Source organism: Lepidothrix coronata, unplaced genomic scaffold (assembly GCF_001604755.1).
Source record: "Lepidothrix coronata isolate B3197 unplaced genomic scaffold, Lepidothrix_coronata-1.0 Scaffold56, whole genome shotgun sequence".
NCBI classification, from domain to species: domain Eukaryota; kingdom Metazoa; phylum Chordata; class Aves; order Passeriformes; family Pipridae; genus Lepidothrix; species Lepidothrix coronata.
Window position 1 is genome coordinate 2,644,399 of NW_016690236.1, and position 13,759 is coordinate 2,658,157.

The 13,759-nt window shown below is 33.7% G+C and overlaps 1 protein-coding gene across 2 annotated transcripts in view; it reads right to left on the reverse strand.

Annotated features, from left to right (window-relative positions):
• Positions 1–1,118: 1,118 nt before the first annotated feature.
• Positions 1,119–13,759, reverse strand: part of GLRA3 (glycine receptor alpha 3) — an 88,178-nt gene continuing 75,537 nt past the window's right edge. Inside the window, exons 9-10 of one of the 2 annotated variants that reach the window (XM_017816583.1) lie at positions 9,875–9,994; positions 1,119–6,112 (exon numbers count right to left, since the gene is read on the reverse strand). In XM_017816583.1, the coding sequence (XP_017672072.1) occupies positions 5,843–6,112; positions 9,875–9,994 (390 nt within the window). In that variant the 3' untranslated portion in view covers positions 1,119–5,842. The remainder of the gene's footprint in view (positions 6,113–9,874; positions 9,995–13,759) is intronic. The other variant, XM_017816584.1, reaches the window with a different exon arrangement.

Genomic DNA, 13,759 nt, shown 5'->3' on the forward strand with positions numbered 1-13,759 from the left:
TTTAAGATCTGTTACTTCTCTTTTCTATGACTCTCGGGTGACATTATTTGACTGTTAATTTCTTGTTTAATTGTTTGTTGCTCACCTGGTACAGTACATTTGCAGTTTTCATGCTCTGGGAACTATGTGAAAACATTTGTTATTGCAGTGGTTTCATGGCGTTGTTGCCTGGGAACATACTGGAACAAGGTCAGAGGTACCAGTTATGCTTTGCTTTTGGGAAGACAAGGTGTTACAGATCTGCTGGAGCAACAGCTGTCACAAAAAGTAAAGATCTGATCACACAGTTCTGTGGGCTCTATGAAGGCTTGCTCAAGAATTCTGTTAAGGTTTCCCTGTTCTTGTTACATTTGACTGTTCTCTTGAGAAATTTCTATTTTATAAAGCTCCAAGTCATAAGCTTGCTGAACTGAATTATTAGAGACAGGTAATGGAAATACTTCATTTGCAATTATGTCAAACTTTTTGTTTTGTATTCCATCAATGTGAAAAGCAAGTTGAAATGTATGAACTGATGTTGCCTTTTGTCATATGTGGGCAGGGACTGCAAAACATTTGTGATGTCTGTTAAAAATTTCTAGTCTAAATGGCATCACATTGACATGTGGCTATTACTTAGATGAGTGTTCTCTGTGCTCTTTATAAGTGCATTAACAATGCTGCAATCAGATTATCAGAACTCATAATGTTTGCAAAGGATTTATTTGCTAACTTCAGGCATTTTTTATCAAGGAATACTTAGGAGGGCTCACAGTTCTATAAAATTTTCAAAAGTCTATTTTGCTGCAACTGACGTTCTTTGCCTTTTTGATAATAAGATCAGCAGGACTATTTGAGCATGGCTGTACTTATTTCAATAGATATTTGTCAAGATAACTTTCCTTGAGTTTTCAGAATGAGCTTTTTTCAGAACTGGAGCCCATGTAACAATTGAAGGCACTCTATCCTTCTCTCAAGTTTTCACTCCTGAAATACTTAATGGTAATGCACCTTAACTACTGCTGAGGATTTAATCCTTTTTTTTCCAATGGTGTTGATACTCCCTCCTTTGACTCTAAATTCGTTGCCTAAAATATCATAAAAAATTGCATGTTTTCTGAAAAAAGTTGTTTATTTTTTTTGAACAAAATATCTACAATGATACTGGTGTTACCATAAATTTCACATTTTTAACACTTCTGTCTGCAGAGAATGTCAGCTTAAGTGCAATATGATACTGTAATACAGCAAAAAGGAATCTAATTAAAACCATGCACGACACATTTATAGATTTTTACCAAAAAGGAAGTACTTTGAGATGAAATTGCCATCAGACAGAACTCACGGAGAATATTTTGAAAACTCACAGACAAGTTATTAATACACTATCATATAAATTTTTCTTTTTTCTTGCTGTAACCTTTAAAAAGCCAGGATCACTAACACACAAAATACTGTATATTATGTTAAACCTTTATGTCAAAAGCTTATGGTGCAATTTCTTTTTATACAACTCACAATTCCACATTCATGGAGCATCAGTAGCTACTTTAGTCCATTTCATCTGTTAGTATCACTCTGTCATCCATTAAAATACAAACATAAGAAACGTTTCTTGCATATTTCACAAAGATGAAAGTGAAGAAGTGCAGTAATATTTCAGAATGTCAAGAATACAGGATGAGCCAACATTTTTTCTGGCATTAACCCACTGTTTCTAGCAATCTAACCTGCTTCCACAAGCCTTCCAAATTGATAGTACTTCAGTAATTACTGTAGGTGATGTGTGTTGCCTGAAGACACCTTTTCCATAACCACTCCAAAACAGAATACTCATTTTATTATTAACAAGTAGTCTGGTTTGTGAATTGTATTTTTCTTCTTAGTTGTCTCAAAAAGGAAAAGAGCTGTGAAGGTCTGATATAATTGTCATCTAAATAGCCATATGATTGTGCAGTAAGATGTGGATAAAGTTATTTTATTATCTCACAGGTGTACTGTAAGCACTATGAGCTCATTTAGCAGTTTCACAGTTTAAGGCCAAATTCTTCTCTGTTGGATTAGATTAATTCCTATAATAGCTCAAATGAGAGCAGAAGTTACACAAAAGTACATCTTTTCCAGCCAACCATGTTAGCTTGGGCTGGAAATGGTATAAATAAATTTATTTCCATCTAATATAAAATTATTGCTACAAATAATACTTTTTCCCCCCCCAAGGTTAAGGAAGACTTTCTATTTTTTCCTACTGTTAAAAATATAAGGTTTTGTACAGTTTATTATATTCTATTTTTATCTACATTATCAGCCTACAGTTCTGTAAGGGATTAATACAAAAAGTGGAAGCAATACCTTACTCCATAAATGTAAAGTGCACATCTAAATCACCTAAATGTCTGTCTAGTGAGTAAACAGAATCACCCCTCAGACACTACAAATGATTCTTTAGAAAATAGCTGAATTCCAAATAGTAAAACACCTTCAAGCCTCCTATAGTTTGTTAGCATTATAGAGAAAAAAAGCCATTCCTCTAACAATGAGAGCGCATTGTGTTGGTATTTGAATATAATTTTAAAAATAAAATGCCTTTTGCTGTTTCGAATTTAAGCAGGAGTTTGGTACTGTGGTAGTTCAGTAATTCTACTCACCTCAAAGGGACCTTTCTTATCCTCTCTCAGTCCTGGAGTTTTTGGCATTATGAGGGGTGACACGGATTGGGCCACATCTCTTTTTAGTAGAGGAAGAAAAGACAATCATATGAGAGGTTCCCGGCTCTGCTTTGGGATTTCTCTCTTCCTGTGACCCCTGTTATGCTATGCACAGCCCACACTTTTCATCCTGTTCCTTCCTATTTTGCTTCTCTTTACATTAGGAAAGCGGATGGTGAGGAAGTCAATCTGCACAGGTAGAAACTGCTCTCAGAAAACAATATATACTTTGTAGCAGTTGATATAAACTGTTTCTCCCTGCAGCTACTGCTCCTGCCTGAACAGTTGTACCTATGGCAAGGATACTGTGAGACTGGGAAAAATAATAAGGATGTCTCATCCTTCCTTTTTTCCCTTTGAAGTGACTGTGCCAGTTCTTTAGTAGCTGTGTTATTGGGGTATTCCTCCAGATCCTATGGTGCCTCCCTCTCTTTTCATTGTGTTCCAATGTCCTTCTAGTATCAGTATTTTATTTTGAAAGTACAGGGCTGGACTACAGAGACCACAAAAACATGACCTGAGAACTACAGGGTCTGCACCTGTGGTGAATAATGACTTTGGACAAAGCTACATGAGCCTTTCATACAGGGGTTGTGCTTAAAAGAAGCCTTGTTGTTTGCTAAGGACTTGTACTCAGGCCTGGTCCAGTGATAGTGAAATGAGGTGGCTATCTACTTCAGCCTAATTAATGGATTCTTATTTATATGTGGATGGACCCCTGCTAGATACCATCTGCCTCAAGCATTATTTCCTTGATAACTATTTTTCTGCTTCTCCACTGTCTCTTTCATGGGACTGTAGCACGAATACTGCAGCCTGACAAACACCGCAGAGTACCTTCAATTCTTGCATCTTAATAGTATTCTCTGCTGCTTCACTATAAAGTTACAAAAGAATCAACTCCCACACTAATCTTAGCTGATGTCTGTAGCTATTGATTCTAGCTTTGTAAAGAGGGCTGGCATGCCAGCTGGCAGTTTTGGACTTTTCCCCTAGTCAGTGGTGAACAGCAGGCGTTTGTGCCTTGAAGTTTCTTATCATCTCAAATGACATTTCTCTCTTTCTTTACCATGTGCCTTTACACTAAGTCATTTGGGAATAATCTAAGTGAAAATTGAATTTTAAGTTATTATTTCTTTTGAAAAACACATTATTAGTGGACTGCGGAGGCCTCTGTTACCTTGGCAAAAGTAAGAGAAAAAAACCAACCCATAAAACCAGTTCAGGAGAGATCTTGGTTCCATTATATCAAAATAGAACATCTTTACTCACCTGAGGGCAGCAGAATGATATGCCAAAAGTTATGTGCATTTGAAAACAGCCCTTAAACAAAATACTGTTGACTTTGCTACTAATAGAAGCAAATTAACATCCCTTTTCATACAATACAGTTAATGACATTTGAGAGAGGTGAATATAACTCAACCGAAATATCAACCATTAGTTCATGACACCTCCTCACACAGAGGAGCACCTTCATAAGTGAACATGATATTTTGGAACATGCACATAAATAGATCAACAAAAAGCAGACACCATCTCAGCAAGAAAAAAAATAATTTAAGTAAATTGAATTAATTTTAGATCATAAGTGAAGTAAAACTATAAAAGAATCTCTCTAAGTAATCTTTGGAGGAAAACAATAACAAACCAAAGCCAAGGTTGCTATATTACTCAGTGCAGAGTTACATTGCTACTGCTTCTTCGTATGCACCATGCCTTTGGCAGTGCAACAGATGTTTGTTTCCAGCTGATTTTGCTTTTGTATACACATTCTGATAAACAACAAACCAAAAATTTTAAACCTGTTCAAAATAAAAATATTTTGCAATGAGAATCAGCCTCAGCTACTGGACTTAGAGTATCTAATAATTCTAAATGATGCATTTTCATATCTTAGCATAGTTTTGTTTTCCAATAGACAAGATTGATCTATGGTGTTACAATTCAAAGAAGCAACTAAAATGACTTATTTAAACCTAAACAGGGAAGATTTTTCTAAGAATTTTAATGGTTGTTCTCCTATTTATTAATGTGAAATACAGTAAATATAAAAGACCATCCAGATCCTTTTTTATGTTTTAGATGAGCTTCATGTTTCTCCAAAGTTGTAAAGTGCTTCTTAAGTAATATCTAAGTTATATCAATAAACTTCAAAGCATGAGTCAGAAAACTTGATATATTCATAAATTAAGCTTCCTATATTTATGTAACATGTAGGAGATGAATGTGCATAAACATAACTGTGTTCATCCTCCAAATGCTTCAGTGGAGTTCACTACTTGCTTTCAGTTTTGGTCCAAGATCTCTTTGCATTGAATCAAAGTGAAGTATTGCAAAATTTTGATGTAGTTTGTCTATTTCACTAGCTGCATGAGTTTTATGAATTGAGGAAAAAAACCCTTAAAATATAAAAAATATTAAAAAATATGTTTCAATTATCAAAGTGTGAGTAATTAAAAGGAAAAAAAATCCTTTGCAGGAGTCAATACCTTACAAATTTTAATATATTTCTCATTGGATAGGCAGACTATTAGGCTGTATACTTTGTGCTGACAGAGACTATTTCAACAAACGGGAACAGTAATATACATTTAGTAAATTATATGACTTAAATATGACTCAAATATATTCATTGCAAAACCACCAGTACTGTCCTTAAGACTAGATCAAGTCCTTTAAATTGTTTTCTCCAATCAGTAATTTGTCATTATATTGTAAAATTGAAATCAAGGTTACAAACACTAATCTATTCTGTAATACTGTGAGATTTACCTAGGGTACTCAGGAACCATTTTTAAAATTAAAAATACATCAGAATTAAAAAAAAAAAATTAAGGAACATCAGAGAGTACTGTACAGTTATACCACTGTGTAACAGTATGTATCAATACTTGGCAGTAAAGGTTCAGTAGAGAGTGATTTACAATGAAAAATTTGTTAATATTTAGCTTTACAAGGAAAGTTTGCAATAGCAGGTGTATCTTTTCTGGGTGTCATTCTTCCATCCTGGTCATTGAAGTCCACGCAGGATCTTTTTTCACCACCTCAGTGTTTTTAACTCTTCCAGTCACTCCTCTGATGTGCATTTCTAAAAAAAAGCTTCTGGTCGAGTGTGACAGCCAGATCTTTATGTATTGCAAGCCTTAGTCTTGTTATTGGTGAATGTCCTCATGCCTGATGATTTTGTAAATTACCCAATAAAAAATGTTGAAAATCAGAAAGGCTAACGGGAAACAAGCTCTGGATATTGTGTCTATTTTCTTGGCCCGGTCAATGAATACCTTTCTCATCTCATCAGGGCTTTTTGGTACAGCTTGAACAGGATTATTTGGCCCCTTTTGTGTCATTCCATCTTTTGCTTGCACGCATGGGCCCACTCCATATGCTGTAAAGCTAAACTGACTTTCACGTGCATCATCATCCTGTTGGACAAAAAAAAAAAAAAAAAAAAAAAAGAATATAAAGAAAATGAGCAAGAAGTTTTTTTTTTTTAATTACTCTTATTTACACAAATCTTACCTGCTGCTAAGTAACAGTTGCACCATTACCTCAATGACTTCTTGAATCCACAGTTTATTTTAACTGGTTGAAATTTCATCCCTATCAGTGTCTGTCAAAAATATTGTAGGAGTTTTAACAAGCACAGAATTTTTCTATTTGTTTATAGATTCTGTAATCTACTCAGAGAAATGAGAAAACTTAGTAAACTAACAGTTTAAGTTTCCCCATTTACAGTAAATATCCACAGTCTTCAAATGGAAAAACTTCACAATGGTCTTTTAGACAACACCCATTAAACCTGTACACTGCTTAACAAACCAGGATCCTGGCCTCTAGATATCTAGAGATATTTATCATAAAATCACTAATATTTTGCACATTAATTACATTAGTGAGAATTCTGCATATTTGGCCATTGTATATTTAGTTAATTGTATCTGTATGCCTTATTTCTGCTGATCTGTGTGAATGCAACAGATAAAGAGAATAGTATGTAAAGTGTCTTAGTTTAAAATACAAATGAATGAAAACTAAAGGCCAGATTTTTCTTCCAACTCATTCTTCTGTCAATTCAGGGGAAAATTGGCAAAGATATTCAGAATTCAGGGAACTTTAAGAGAAAGTGATTTTTAATTACATCGCACAGAAACAAAAGTACATGGTCTGAAGATAGACATATTTTCATATTTCATATTTACATTATTCATATCTACAATATTAATTTACATTTACAATATTCATACATTAAAAAATGTAGCTTGTGTCTGGAGACATATTTTTTACTTCTCTTTACCTAGTTATAGGTATCCTCAAGCAGTAAAAGAGGCACACATGCAGGCAAATAAATGATATATAGTCTGTGAAGCCAGAGCCAAATTTGGTTCTGAAATATATTCCAGTATACTCCTTCACTATGTCGGTGCCTCAAGGATAGTCACATGATTTTGATGGCATTCACCATTTTTTCAATAATTTTAAATTAAAGAATGTCTATTTTTCATGCCTAATTTATCCTAGTTGCTTTAGGATTTTAGACTTTCGTGAAGTATATAAATTATTATGGATATGTTAGTTCTTACATAATTATTTTGAAAAATAATTCACATAAGTATTATAAAAGGAGGTGAGCAGCAATTTTCCTTTTGTAAGCGAATTTTTGATATTTTAAAGCACTTCCTAGCTAAAAAAGTATTTATTTATTTATGTACCAAAGTCAAATAATTAGAGTTTCAATTCAATAGTTCTGAAGCAATTTTTTTTCACTTTAACCTCTTAGTTTATACAAATAGAATTTCTCAAAGTGCTCAGCTAAAATCCAAGCTTCCAAACTTTTCATTCTGAAACTGCCTGTGACATTTGGTAAATCTGAAAATATTTTTCAATGGAGAATTAATTCTAAAAATATTTAAAACTTCCATCAATAGTACTTACTTGAAGAACCATTTTTAATTACTATTTTTAAAAAAAATCCAGTGAGGATTCTTAATAGTTGAATAAGTTAGCTACAAAAGAACGCAGATAAATCACTAAGTTTGAAGTGAATTATTTGGCTGTCAGGATGACTATCCACAAGAGATGTAGTTATCCCCCAACTGCAATACTTTTTCATATATGCAAAGTAAATAAATGAAGAGAGTAATATAGTTCACTGAAACTACTGTACTTCAAATTTGTATTAGATTTTGCCTTTAAAAACACAAAAATAAAGAAAAATTAACATGAAAGAAAAGGAGGAAAAATCACTGACTTATTTTACTATGGAAATGAATAACAGAAATACAAAATGATAGGATCATTATTTGATGACGTGATAAAACAGAGATTTAATTGCTACAATAGTGTTCCTCTTCTGTCAGAAAAGAATGGGAAGTAACATCTTTAAAGCAGTTGTATTCCAGAGGAGTTGTAGTGTTGTATTTCAGCTAACAGAAGTATTAAGTTACAAATGCATGGACTTTGAGAATTTACCATGAGCTTGCCATTTAAACACTGTCATATATGCATTTCAGAGTTTTGTCTTTTCATGCTTCTCCAGAAAATAATGCTTATAATTACACAGGCTGAGAAAGACAGTAAAATAATTCCTGAGTAGCAGCTTTCAGTTATACATGTTTTCAGGATGAGGTACTATATACTAAGACTTTACTGTCTCTGTTTTAGGCTTACCTGAATGGAATGATCCCCTAGAATGTTTTCAAGGACAGATCTCTCCTTTTTTTTTTTTATGCTTGCAGACATCCTGTATTCAGTCTGCCAGCAGGCTGCTTGGAAATGCCCTCTGTTGTTGAGGAAGTGATGTGAAGGTCCTTCTAGGAGTCCAGCATTTTTGCCCAGTGTCTGTTGGATGGTGTCTCCATGAGGTCAGGCAGGATGTTTGGAGCCTGCCAAGTCAGATCAAAGTGCTAGGGCTAATGGATAAGCAGGAATTGCCACCATAGTTCTTTTCTAGGGTAGCAACTGGATTATTCAAAATGTGGTTCTGCAAGTTTTCCAGCAGGTTTGTAATGCAGCAAAATCACTAACTTGGCCTCAGATTCATATGAGGGTGCTTGTGCACAGCAGGAAAGATGCATTTACTGTTATTATTGATGTTAACTTTTGAGTACTTTTTCAAAGGCATTTATATAAAATGTCAGTGACATGCCATTTTTTTTTTTTTTATTGTTGATTGGCTTGGCTAAAGTCTGTCTTTTTGACTAGAAATATTTCTCAGAATGCATGCCTCTGAGTCCGCCACTGTAGAAATCATCTAAAAGACACACCCTGTATACTCCAGTTGATAATCTGGACAGTTAATTCTCCTGAAAAAGTCCTCCATATTGGTTAGATTATTTGAATTTTATAAATAATAAGGAAGCTTTTATTTCCCTTTGTGTATTTTAGTGGATCATCACCAAAGAAAGTGATTTCTCATAGATTTTTGATAAAACTTAAAAAATCCTATCATGGATGAATTTTAGTAAGAGTTTGATTTGAATGCACTTGTCACATGTTCAGCTCTAAAATTCACAACTGGAAAGTTATTCCGCATACAGTTAGACATAAATATTTTATCATCTCTATTAAAATTACTGTAATTTAAGAGTGCAAGTAAATTTAGATAGCAATTTTCATTTAGAAAGTTAGAATTCTTTGAAGATCTGAAGGAAGTAATTTCAATTAGGTTACTTCTGTATCAGTGCTGTTCTACAAAATACTGAAGTATAAATTAATAGAAAGCTGTCACTGTCTGTGGTCTTGTGACCATGCTGTTTTCCATCCATATATTTAATAATACATTTATCTTGAGAAATAATATATATAAGGGCTGAAAATAACTCCACAGCCTATTGATTATAGGTTGTGGTAGCAACTTGAAAGCTTATTTGAAGCCTTGGCTCTGGTAATTTGAACACTACATTTTTTACTGTTCAGTTTTGAGAAGGAAAGTGTTAATGAATTGTCTTGCACTACAAACTGCAAAATTTTAATACTATGTTTTAATCCAGATTTAAACAGATCAAAATGGATTATGAAATTACCAAGACAGTACCTTTATCAACATTTCACGTCATCACATACAGGTAGCAATGAAGGTATATGAAGTTCACATGGGAAGACATTATTTCAGACAAAAGGACAGGGCCTCTATTAATGATTGGATATCACATTATGACAAATGGGAAATCTTCTTCATAGTTTACCCTTAAATTTGTACTGTAGATTTGAGGCAAAGTCCCGTCTATAGGTCCTGTACATCTCAAGCCATTGCTATGCTGTAATGATTCACTGATTTCATTTCCATCAAGAATTCCCTCAAAATACTTTCATCAAAACGGATGGGTTGACCAAAAAGAAAACAAAAGAAAAGAGGTGTGATTACCATTACAGACAATCTAGTTTGCATGTCTATTTTCCTCTCTAAAGATATGGTGATCTTTAGATTTTTGAAAATAGGATTAAAGATTGAATAGTCCTGAAAACTAAATACATATTAACAGCTGATCTAAAATAAAAGTGTTATTATTCAGTATATATACAGAGTTAATATTTTTCCCCATAGAATGTGAATGCAACTAAGAAAAAGCACTGATCATAGGTGTGTTTCAGTATCCCTGTATGACTTCTAATTCTGCCATTTTTTTCCTTTTGTCTTTCAAGACGGAAAGGAGTGTAACTGTAAATGAATAATTAATATTCATTCATTCTGAAGGAATGGTAATATAATGTTTCTGAAATAGTTCTGTTCACTAGACAGGTTTTTTCTCTGTCAGAGACAAAGCACTATGGCTCATATACTGAATAATAAATGAGGTCTCAAATTGAGAACTAAAATTCCCCTGTTCTCAGGATTCATTATGCCATTTTTGTAATCATAAAGGTATTAGACCCTTTAAAAAAATCTCCTATACCTATTGTGATGCTCATTGGCAAATGCAATGAGTAGGTTGTATATTATGTTGCAATAATAGTTTTTATTTATAAATGTATTTATAACACAATCCCAGACACTTCAAAATTTTTGTTAATTCTGTGCAAATTGGATTGGACCCCTGGAAAGAAATTTACCATTTAGTTATCTGGAGTCATTGAATGAGGTCCATACTTACAATCATAAAAAGGGTGGCCAGAGGGTGCTGTTATACCTAAGAACTGCCTTTGATGCTGCTGTAACTGTTGTCTGGGAAGGGAGGCTGCAAATGAACTAGATGATGTAAAAAAGTGGAAGTGACTATAGTTGGACAAAGCATTAGAAAAATGGCAAGGATAGATGAGCTTTGTATCCCAAAATATCTTATTACACTCTGTACACAATCGCAATTTGTATAACCGTATAATTCACTGCAAGGGTCTTATCCAAGTTCCATCATATGCTTTTTTTCCAGTTCCTTTGTGTTTTCAACCAGCAATGAGAAGGAATAACCCATACTTTTAATTAAATTTACAAAATATTCCAACCTATGAAAACCTTCAAATTTGTTTGAGGATATGTTTAGAGTTAGAATTGAATTCAATGATTTGAACAAAGCATCTGAAAAATACAGAAGGAGAGTCAGTAGATGCAAATACATTTAGCCAGAAATTATCAACTTTGCAAGCATAAGATGGAAACCCAATGGCTCTGCAGTAGTTCTGGAAAAAGACCCAGAAGATATGGAAGGTCACAGTCCCGATATGGGTCAATAACATGATGTTGTTTAGAATGCAAATGATAAAATGATTTGGATAAACAAGTGTATAATTTGAATCATTTGATCCTTTGGTTGTTTTTAACTGTTACTGGGTAGATTTCATGTTGTTCATGTTGCAAACACAGTTTTGAGGAAGTATATGGACTTATTAGGAGAATTTACAGGGAAGGCAAATGAGAAAAAACAAACTAAAAAAAAATAATAAAACCAAAACCCCAAACCAGACCCCAAAACTGTACCAACTGGGAATACTTAAAGAAAATACTGAATGGAAATGTGCAAATGGTGACATAAAGGAAAGAAGTAATCTGTTTTCTGTGTCCCTCCTAGACAAGCCATGAGAGGCCAAAAAAAGCAGTAGTAAAAAACTTTTTAAACAATTGGAATAGATTTCAGGGGAGCTTGCGGAATTTTTATGACTGAGGTGAATTAGGTATAAATGATCTTGACTTAAGTCAGGAAAATCCACTGACCTCCCAAAGGCACTGAAATTCAATCATTGTACTATTGTTTTGGTTACTTGGTAAAAGTAAATATTTCTTGCAACAAACCTATTTTTCTAATTACAAAGAAAATAGACTTTGAAAATTCTTCAACTGCCTTACTGCAATTAGATATTATTCATAAATATTCTCTTCTGTCAACACATATCTAGAACAAAATATTTCCAAACTCATCTATTTTTTTACTTTTGCAACACAGTCGAATCACTATAAGTTTTGCTGTGCCGTTGCAGATAAAATGCCAATGCAAAAAAAAAAAAAATCTGTACTTAACAGTTAGAATTCACCTGGTAGAAAAAACTGACATTAGTAAAGTGTCCCAAGAATGGAAGCATGCAGAATGTAAAAGTCTAATAAGTTATCCTAATGGATATATTTCTCTAATAGTTTTGGACATAAATACTGAATAGACTAGTGTTTTTCACTTTGCAAAGGCAGAGGATTTAATGTTCAAGGGAGCCTCTGAAGTTTATTTTAAATGTAGCCTTTTAAAATAACTTCTTTTCACCTTTTTTGACTTTGTGGCCAAATAAACATTTCTTTATAGAGTTTTAAAAGTTAATGCAATCTAATTCTTGACAGCTAGCGTCTGTTTGACCTAGTCCAATAGGATAACAAACATACAAAACTTTATAATCATGAGCTGTAGTAGCCAACTTTGAAAAAGACAAAAGAGAAAGAAAAAACAGGTTACTTTGACTTATGATCCTGGGGACTACATTTCATGTTAGAAATTGTGGTGAATAAATAATAATATTTGTGGTAAGGAAGGCTACTTATTTACTGAATTTTTTAATCTGTAAAACATAATTTATTATTTGTATACCAGAGGGTTTAGGATGTGATTCAAATTTTTTGGAGGAAATAAAATCTCCATGCTGTAATGTTTCCAATCCTGTATACTTGTTGGCAAGGAATGGTTTAATAAAACATTGAGAAAGAGAGAATCAGTTAGCTGAACTGTCTCTAAAGCTTGCGAAGGTGTATTCTCAGAGGTTAACTCTGACCAGGAGCTCTAGCTCTACATGGGTTGGAAGTGAGTCAGGAAACATTTAGTTAAATTAATATTTTCTGAAAAATTACTGTTTCTCTAAAATCATAACCTTGCATAGGAAGAAAGTATTTTTTGGTAAATTTATACTGAGAAGCCTGTCTGATGATGAAGCTTACAGATACAGGAAGAAGGGAAAGCCATATACCCCCAAAAATATTTAATACCCTCACCTGGGTGTGTTATGAAGAAAAGCATTGAAGTGCATGTCTCCATCCTTCAGAATCTAAGGGGAGTACTTTAGTACATACCCTCTAGGTTTAATCCTGTGATTTTATGACAACCTAGGAGGCAACCTACCTGAAGCTAAAGACTGTCTAATGAAGTGTAAAATTAGAATAAGGACTTCTAAGCTTGAATTCAAAAATACTGTGATGTCGAGCACTAATCCAGCAAAACACTTAAATCAGTGAGGTTGTTCATGTGCATATTTTTTTTAAGAGGTCTTCTTTTAGCATTGTTTTGCATATCGTGGATCCTCCCTTACATACCTCTAAGATGAAATTTCATTGATTGTGATTGCTGAATAAGTGTCTTTGGTGAGTTTGAAGTCTTGCTAAGAGAGAGCTGGAAAGAGATTTGGGTTGATTCCAAGGAAGGAAGATATCACCTACCAGTTTCTAACCCTATGCTCATAATAATTGACCTGTATTTAAGAAAGATGTCATTAAAGTTGAATGTGGTGAATTTGCTTGAGATCCAGAAGAAACTTTCTCAACATGGTAAGAAAGATGAATGGACTAAAGGTACAGTGACATAATATATCACCCACCACAGCTGTTTGTATTTGATACACCGTGCATTTGTTGGGGCTCACCTACATCTGTCCAGTAATCTGTGTCT